Source organism: Cornus florida, unplaced genomic scaffold (assembly GCF_030987335.1).
Source record: "Cornus florida cultivar Cherokee Brave unplaced genomic scaffold, ASM3098733v1 CherokeeBrave_3.0.0_Hap2_Chr11, whole genome shotgun sequence".
Lineage (NCBI taxonomy): Eukaryota > Viridiplantae > Streptophyta > Magnoliopsida > Cornales > Cornaceae > Cornus > Cornus florida.
The window spans coordinates 31,672,839-31,682,097 of NW_026775581.1; the positions used below are offsets into that span (position 1 = coordinate 31,672,839).

At 37.5% G+C, this 9,259-nt stretch overlaps 1 protein-coding gene across 1 annotated transcript; it reads right to left on the reverse strand.

The window, feature by feature from the left end:
• Positions 1-2,104: 2,104 nt before the first annotated feature.
• LOC132284239 (U2 small nuclear ribonucleoprotein A') lies at positions 2,105-8,229 on the reverse strand. Its single transcript, XM_059786323.1, has 8 exons — positions 8,041-8,229; positions 7,723-7,763; positions 7,437-7,566; positions 7,109-7,314; positions 4,659-4,832; positions 4,209-4,259; positions 3,838-4,011; positions 2,105-2,454 (listed from the first exon to the last, which is right to left on the reverse strand). Exons 1-8 carry the CDS (start codon positions 8,120-8,122, stop codon positions 2,449-2,451), a joined length of 864 nt encoding a protein of 287 aa, XP_059642306.1. The 5' UTR covers positions 8,123-8,229; the 3' UTR covers positions 2,105-2,448.
• Positions 8,230-9,259: the final 1,030 nt, after the last annotated feature.

The following is a 9,259-nucleotide window of genomic DNA, read 5'->3' on the forward strand; positions in this document are numbered from 1 at the left end:
GGATTGTCGCCGGGTTGGTTTCTGGTTGTATGGGGAGTCAAATAGCTCTAGATTTCAGTCTGAGTTTTTTATAGTAGTACTCCATACTATTGTGATAGGAAATAAGAGGGGTTCTCTGTATGATATAGTACAAGAAAAAATAAAAAAGATGTATTCTGTACCATTATACGATAATAGTAAATTGAAAAAGAGGAATGAAAAAAAAGGTGTTCTCTGGTTCCAGTTCCAATGTATGTGAGTTTGAAGATTGTTTTATATCTTTTATGTCATCAGAGATGACCAAAAGATGTTGAGTTTTGGAATGGAACTGAGACGACCAAGGACGGTGGTACTTTCCCTTCACACCGATGAGTCTGTTGTATATTCTGGCACATTTGGTTCAGATTTTCATTAATCACAGATCTTCAACATTTTAGACTGATGCTGCTGGAGGTAAAGAAAATGCTCCTCTGTGGGAATTTCTCTGGAGGTGCCTGAAGCGATCATGCATGTTGACACGAGTTATTGTGTGCAGCCTCTAAGAACAGTCACCCTCTTGATCGAGGATGTCTATCGAGTGATGCTCTTCTTTTGGGCAATTCCAGACCTGGTGCCACTATTTTTGTCACTATCAATCCAGTAGAAACATCTACTTAATTTGATTCAGCATCCTTACAGGTAATGACGACTTCTACCACTATATGATGTAATTTTTTTTTCCCTCCAGATATATCTAAGTAAATATTTCAATGTAGTGCAGGTGATAAATTCATTCTTGTACGGACAAGACTTATTGTGTGCAGCCTCTAAGAACAGTTGCCCTCATGATCGAGGATGTCGCTCGAGTGACGCTCTTCTTTTGGGCAGTTAGATAAAAACTAGTCAATCTTGTATTTGATACAATACTGATTTTAAGTGGTAGTCCTTGTTGCAAAGGAGGAACTTGCATCATCCAGTTTTCTCGAAAGAACTAAAAATTGTTTTGGTCCAGATAAAATGGAAATCAAAATTCTCTCCAGTACACCTCGTTTATTTTGAAAATTTACCACTTTAAATGTTGTATTTCACCATTATAATGGTGAAAATTCACCAATGGCGAAGGTCAAAGTACAAGACGACTTCATTTTAATACATGAGTAACGTGGTGTGTGTGTGTGCTGCAGGGCATCTCAGACTGGAGAGGATTCTGATCCCGAATTTATTGGAAATTATATTATGGCTAGGCCTGAAGCTTTACTTGTTTGGTATCTTGTTTATGTTGTGTGATTTCGATGTCATTGGCATCCTTTGTAGGGCAGTTTTGAAGGGCTGGGACACACTCATTGTTGAAAAATATACTGGTAATCCTGTCATCGATGGGATGTGGTGGCTATAATTAGGACCATATCACAGGCACTCACAGCCCCTATCGAGATTTTTGAACTCTCTTTTGAAAGACAGGAATTGCCAGTAGGCTACAATTTTTGGTGGTGAAGAAATGCCAGTAGGCTACAATTTTTGGTAGTGAATGGAAATAAATTGAGTCCGTTCATGTAAGAGTCCATTCAAAAGAAGAATCATAGGAAATTCAAGTTTTAACTTGTTGGAGTCGAATAAACCGAGCCCAAATAATGCTTGCCTGCTTGTAAACTTGTATTTGGCTTGGTTCATTTGCACATCTTTGCATAAGTCCACACCCACCCTACACTTTTTACTTATTTTAATAATTTGGACAATTTTCATACCTAATTATTGATGAATTAAGAATTATAAAAAAAAATATAAAAGTCAAGAAAAATATTAACATTTTGAAAAAATAAAATAAAATGCATCACAAACTCGCCAAACCTATGTTGCCAATTCACTTGCAATCCTACCAATTAACAGAGGTTACTTTTACTGCATACTAGGCAAACACAATAGAGAATAATATCAACAGCTTCAGACAAGTAGTTGAAAGTTGAAGAGATCCAAATAATTTCTTGAATAGGAGAATGGATTGTATTGAGATTTACACCACTATATTGAATGTGGACAGGTTCACTATTCACGAGCAATGTCCATTGCAGTTATTGCACAAAAGCTGAAGCAAATTTCCTTTCTAACGTTGGTTACCAAACAGAAATAAGTGCAGCATTCTCAAACAAAACTAAAAAGGGAATGGCTCTCATTTTCAATGATAATTCCATCTACCATACAATATCTACTACATCTGCATCTACGACCGAGAAAGGACGCAAGATTAGTGATTCTTCTAAAGAAAAGTAAATGTTGAACATCATGTTGGCGTATACTCTATTACAACCTTTTAACTTTTAATCATTTGCCAGACAACAATGGCTTTCAATAAATAGATTACTCAATCCACAGTTATTCAGACAGAAGAAAAGCTCTTAAGCTTACCCAGTTTTAGCATAAGATGGTTCCCACATGACCAACCCACCATCTGAGATCGCTGACAAAAACGTGCTAAGCAATATATCACCCAATCTACTCCTGAAAGTTGGGAAGAACAAAAAGGAAATACAACCATTATTGACAATTGGAGAGTAAGAAGGGAGGGGGAAGCAAAATAATTTTAGCAATAAATATTTAACTTGATGTCATGGTTCATTGAGCACATAGACACACGCAGCAAAACCTCTATTAATGCAAAATCTCGTTTCACATGACAGTCAAAGTGCATAAATTTTATATTTTTAGATCTACATGTGATGTAGAGAAGGCCAGGAGGGCATAGGTAAGGTAACTTGCACAGTTTTCAAGGGATGGGAATGCCGATTAACCTGGATATCAGAAAGGTTGCCCTCCTGATAATGGCTCACCTCATTATTTAGCCCCTAATACAGCCTCTGGGGTTGTCTGCACACAAATCACTACTGAACACTAGCACAACACTCGGTGAAAATTTGGGTGCGACCACTATCAGGTATTGGATCTGACTATCAATTGGTGTGGGGATAATGAGTGGGAGGGTTGCCCTGCATATGAAAGCTCACCCAAAATGCAAACAATGCATCTTTCAGCACTGTCATGGAAGCAGCAATGTACAACATATAAACAGTAGCACATGCTAGCAATTTATGAATCACAAGCACAAGAAACACCCATCGTGGATGACCTACTAATGTCATGGAAGATGCACATGATCATAAAACTAATGAAAAAGGTGAAATTTGTCTCAACATGTCTAATTAGGTGTGGCGAGTAGCAAGAGAAAACATCATATTAGGTGGCAAATTCCACATAACCACACCAGATACTCATCCAATTTACTCAAGGAATTCTTCCTCATTGCCAGCATTGCAGCAGCATGCTGCCACTCTAGCTATTGATAATAGTGTTTTCAAAAGATTTTGCACCTCTACAATTAAACCATTTTCAAAGATCACCTCTTCAAGTAATTTTGTACATTACCAAGCACAATGCCACAGACGCGTAGATGTTTCATGAATCCTGAATCGGGGTGTGTATTGGGTGGTCTTACACTTATTGAATGGGTGCAGGGAACCCAAAGCTACTAGTCCTTTGGGGTGTAGAACCGCCGAGCTGGCCTGGGGATACTACCATGTGACTTGGGAGATTGGTTGGTGAATCTCACAAAAAGGTGTGGATCCCAATGTGAGAGCGCAAGTAGGGCAAGTTTGTTCTGGTCACAGACCTGTTTTGAGTCCCACATCAAGTGTGTAGTGGATGGTCCTGGGTTTCTTAAATGGGAGCAAAGAACCCACGACTAGTCTTTTGGGTGTGGAACCGTGATAGCAAGCTCTAACTATAATACCAAGAATGCCAAAACAGCAGGACAAAATGACAAAGTTGACTAGTTTAAGCACCCATGAAACTAGATTAGAGAGAATAGCTAATATTTAGTATTAATACCTGCTCCATTTCTGTAGCATCATCATTCTTCTGTTCAGGCTCGATATGTTTAGGCTCATCAGTCGCTTCATTAAGATCATCTGTAACCATTTTGTCATCTTTCACACTTTCATTTGTTGTCATGGCTTCATTCTCAATACTGAAATCAGCAGGAAGCTGGCCTGACTTCAATGCCTACACATCACAATTTGAACCAACACTTGGATCATCAGATATCTACAACTTGAACAACAAAGATAAACTACCTAACTAGAAACAGAAGTACTACAAAGCCGTCCACTGTTCAAGAGAGAGAAGGCAAAAATGGGAAGAAAAATAAATTAAAAAATAAAATAATTTGCAATACCAACTTAGGTACTATAAGGGATCACCTGTTCAAGCCTTGCAACCTCTTCAAGAGTTTGGGAGTTCACAATGGCAGCCTGCATTCCCATGGTTAAATGTTAATCAAACAGTACAAAAACAGTTAGCCAGAGAGAACTACGGTGCAAATGAGGCTCTATATGACGGGAAAGAAAAAATGGGCATGGCTTGATTTTGTGAGGCACATCTTGTGGTTTAGTAGAAGATACAGCCACAGTTACATCAGGTGGAAATGTGAAACCTGATTCAGGTTGCATACACCCAGTGATTATGACAAGATTGAGGGGAAATAATGTTAGTGACCATAACCCGACTACTTAAAAATGGAAAATATATCTCACTGTTCCAGTCCTGATAAAGCATATTATTCCTTTATAAGACTAACTGAAAGTTGCTGAAATATGAAATAAACATGGAGTAAAAAACAGAAAAAGAAACAAATATGATAAGAACTATACCTTGATAGCTATAATTTGCTCTGGTGTAGGGGCAACAATTTTAGGGGTTTGCTCTTCCTTGGGAACCTCCGGGGTACTTTCAACCTCACCAGGTACAAATGTCTTAACGGATGTCTTTTTAGCCTCCTCTTCAGCTTCTTCTGATGCAAATAGAATTTCTGCCTCAGCTCGCTCCTGTCATCAACAAAAACATAATAATTGGAAGCCCAACCATTAAGAATAACCCAATAAAGGCAACAATGCTAAATACGACAAAAGAGTACATGACTGGAAAGTTGAAATTGCAATCCTCCAGAACATGGAATTGAAACCAAACTATAGTCGGATAGGAGGCAACAAGAAAATAAGGTATTTTGTTCAAGTAATAAGCAAATAACAAAATACATTTTGTTCAAGTAATACTTTGTACAAGAGAACCTAAAATTAATGTTTAGATTAAAAAGGAATGGAATAAAAGAGTAAGATGGATGTATAAAAATGATGGATGCACAAAGATTAGTTATGTTGTTAAAACTTGTCTATGAGTCTACATAAACATAGCTAACTCATCCCTTGATCAGGCAGGGTGTTTCATTAAAGGATTTCCTCTTAAAGAATAACAATACACGATTGAATGAATTCAAAATGCATAAGGAACAACCTCACAAACACCATGGATTAAAATTAATGGACACAAAAGAACATCAATGCTTGTAGTTTAGTATTTATGCACATCAAATAAATTTAATGAGCTAACTTTAGGAAAGCACTGTTGATAAAACCATGCTGTTTCTTATATAACTAGAATTCTCTTTAATTGAATGCTTGAAGCAAGAAGTGATTTTGGCACCTCATGGGAAAAGTATTTTAATTCCACGGGTAACCAACTATATTCAAGTGGTTTGAAAGAGTTCAGCCAAAAACTAGATCTTGGAGAGATGTAATGAATGTTGGGGATGTTGGAAGCAGAATGCAGGTACTGGCAGTGTAGGTAGTAGGGTGGTTGCAGCGGTGATGGTGGTGGTGGTGGTGGTGGTGTCATTAAGTGGTAAAATCACAATGATTGTAGTTTGATGGCAGGGGTGTTATTACAGTCCAGCAGAAGTAATAGTATCATTATTGCAGCACTGGAAGCAGTAATGATAGCTGCAACGAGAAGGTGATGATACAGGTCAGAAATTACCAAGGTACTGGTAGTGAAGGTGGCAATGGTACAATGATTGAGGCCAAGATCAGTTCAATGTTGTCCACTGGTAGTTAAGTCTTCATTGAATGAGTCTTTACAATTACAGGTCATTATGACTTTGGAAGACTGATTTCGCCCTTCTTACTTAAGAGTGAAGAGCTTGTTAACTTGTGATAAACACACAAGTCTATCAAGACAGGCCTACCCCTAACGAGTGACAAGTTTAACTCATACGATGAGAAACTTAAATAGTTTTAGTGATGAAACCAGTTATGAAATAAGAAAGGCAAAGAATGACATTCTCAACTGCAAAATTTTCAATATGACACTTTATGAAAATAAAAGATAATTTTCTTCCTGTGCAACTTTCAAATTTAAAGCAAGAAGATATGATCAAATTATGCTTTATTTTACTGCAAAAATGAAATTTTGTGCTACTACTACTTGTAATTAATAATTCTGATCTCATATAAAACTTGTACAAAAGCTTCTCATCAGCATCTATTGTACTGTAAAATTTTAATCACTTCTTTAAACTAAAATTATAATATTCACATAAAAGACTCCCACTCCCACAGGGATTTGTGCACACGTGTGTGGTGTCAGACAGTTGTATACTTCCCAGACCTAGAAACACTTTTCCATCGCCATTCCTGATCCCACCTTTGCACCTACACTTGCTTCGTGCTCTAATGTTACCCTCCTCCAAACCAGTTGGTTTTATTAAAGGGTTAATATTCTGCATTCTATTTGGATTCCAATTTAGGACGACCCCAAATACCAATTCTGAACCTACTTATCACAGCCTCCGCACCCCCCCCCCCCCCCCCCCCCCCCCAAAAAAAAAAAAAAGAAATATTTATAATCCGGAATCTAAATCCAATTGGACGGAGGTCATGTCCTAACAGGTATGTGCTCAATTTGAGCCTCAACATGCTGAAGAAAGCAATAGTTAGAATAGTTATTGCCAATATCAAATGTAATTAACATATTATATCATACACACAAGATGGACAAATGACAACACAATGCAACCACACAAGCACATATTTATATTATTTGGAGAATTCTGCCACTACACACTTCTGGGTTAGGTTCCTGCAAGCTCCAATGCTATTGAAAAGAATCAATGGACATGCAATTCTCAATACTGAAACTTAACAAAAGGAACTTAAATACTGGTGATCATGTCGTATAACTAACACGGCCTTTGTGCTAGAAGTGGGTTTCAGTATACTTAAGAAAGCAAGTGAAATCACCACGTAAATGATAACAACAGACACACCTTTTGCTTCACTTTCTTGAAGTCAAGCAAGCGCAAAGCCTTCAGTTTGTGAATGACATACAAGCGATAATTTGGTTTCTTAGTAATATTGTTATCAAGCAGACTGAGGAACTGGAGCTTCGGGAGTGATGCAAGAGGATCAATCTCCACCAAGTTAACAAGTCGATTGTTAGTAAGAACCAAGGAATGCAGTTTTGGCAAGAACTCTGCTAATTCAAATTTCAAACAAAAAAACACAAGTTAAACAAACCCATTAACCAGACATTAGAAACTCGCATGTATAGGGAAAATTAAAACAAAGGGAGTTTTAAAAAATCTATGATTGCACCTCCAATGTTCGGATTGATACGGGTAATTCTGTTGTTGTTGATCAACAAAGTGCCAAGCCGATTCAGGTGAGGAAAGTTTTCAAGCTTGACTATCTCATTGTCAGACAAATCAATGGTGTCAAATTGGTCCTGTATAGGAACCAATGCAAGTTAAATAAACCATGTTCACTAACTAACAAAACAAATTATTGACAGTTCAATTGCTGAGAAGCCGTCTACTTCAGCTCTTATAGCAGAAAAACAAGTATCCTGATAACCAAAAATCCAAACAGAAACCAAACTCACCTCAGTTGCACCCAAGTTCTCAATAACGGCAATCTTGTTCCCTTTATAAATAAATAATAAAAAAAAACAACATATAAACAAGAGAAATAAATAAATAAAACACACACACACAAACGTAAACAAACTTCAGTGAAAATAGGTCTAAGTCGAAACAAAATTTAACTATAGCTCGAATACTTCTCAACGGAACAGTTTCTGAAATCCTGGGATTCCAATTCCAAATTGTTTGTGTTTATACATATATGCGTCTATGTGTATATATATATATACATACATATGTGTGTGTGAAAATTTGAGGGTTAAGGAAAAGGGGCTGACCTCGAAGATCTAATTCACGCTCTCGAAGTGCATTGAAAAAATGAGGGCTTTTCCAAATCAAATCCGCCGTTAATCTCACCATTTTCTTCTTTCTTCTTCCTCCGTTAAACCCTTTCCTCCAAAGCCGAGCAAAGAAAAAGCCGTTTGTGTTGTGCTAAACCTCGGGACTCTTCTCTTCATGTACAAGACCTATGTACTATATATATATATATATATCTATACACACGGAGTTGTATAAGGTCCTGTCCCAACGTTTAATTACAACAATACCCTCCGATTTTAAATTTTAAACGATACAGCACCAAAAAAAACAAAAAAAAAAATTTCATGCTATATAAAAATATGCAAGAAACACACCCTCATTTTTTTTTTTTTTTTTTATAAAGTGCATATAAATTCCTTTATTTTGAAATTGGTAGCAAATTGTCCCTTGATTGTTATGTAACGACCCGAACTCGAGGGTCCGAATCGCTAACCGGGTCCTTACCCGAACTCAAAATCGTCTAAGGGCACCATGGTTAATTCTAACGTCGATACACGATATACGTGTCATCCTAAGGCTTAAAAAGAGACAGAGAGAGAGATTACAAATACAAAAGATGTCAAAACAGTCCACTAACCCATTCAAACTTGTGGAGGAGCGTTATCTGCCACTTCCTTCCCGTAACTTGAAAAATGTAATAATATGATGGGATGAGCTAGCCGCTCAGTAAGAGGTGTCTAAGACATACCTCTTAATGACTTCGTGAATCCACATAAAGAAGAGAGTGCAAGTGAACGGGATCATGCCTTGGGAAATAAACAAAGCAACAATAACAACAACGAGAATGTATATGAGTCATCCGACCACCCAAATATACAACGTATGCCAATGAAATGAAATGTCATCCAATGTCGCTCCCTGTGTCAGAAACAATACCGTTTTATCGTTCCAAACCGTCAGTGCAATCCAATCCATGGCAACTCCATGGTGTCACGAGAGCAGGATCGGCTAACTATCCTTGACCACAAGGCAACTCGGCGTCGTTAAAGGGTCTAGGTAGCTCAACCACGCTAGGGTCTCTCTCTAATCCCCTCTAAACCACACTAACGCCACGGACCACTAGATAACTCCTAGGTGCCTGAGTTTTTTCGCAAATATTTTTCGAAAACTTGTTCCTTAAAATAAACTTTCATTTTTCCGTTCAAAACCACTTTTTCCTTTTTTCATTCCCAATGA

What these genes read in the sequence shown, in the direction of transcription:
- LOC132284239 (XM_059786323.1), bottom strand. Translation starts at nt 8,122, where the DNA reads ATGGTGAGATTAACGGCGGATTTGATTTGGAAAAGCCCTCATTTTTTC. An exon ending in GCGTGAATTAGATCTTCGAG is followed by an intron (nt 7,764 to 8,040) that starts GTCAGCCCCTTT and finishes TTATTTATAAAG; the next exon opens with GGAACAAGATTGCCGTTATT. An exon ending in AGCAAATTATAGCTATCAAG is followed by an intron (nt 4,260 to 4,658) that starts GTATAGTTCTTA and finishes ATGGGAATGCAG; the next exon opens with GCTGCCATTGTGAACTCCCA.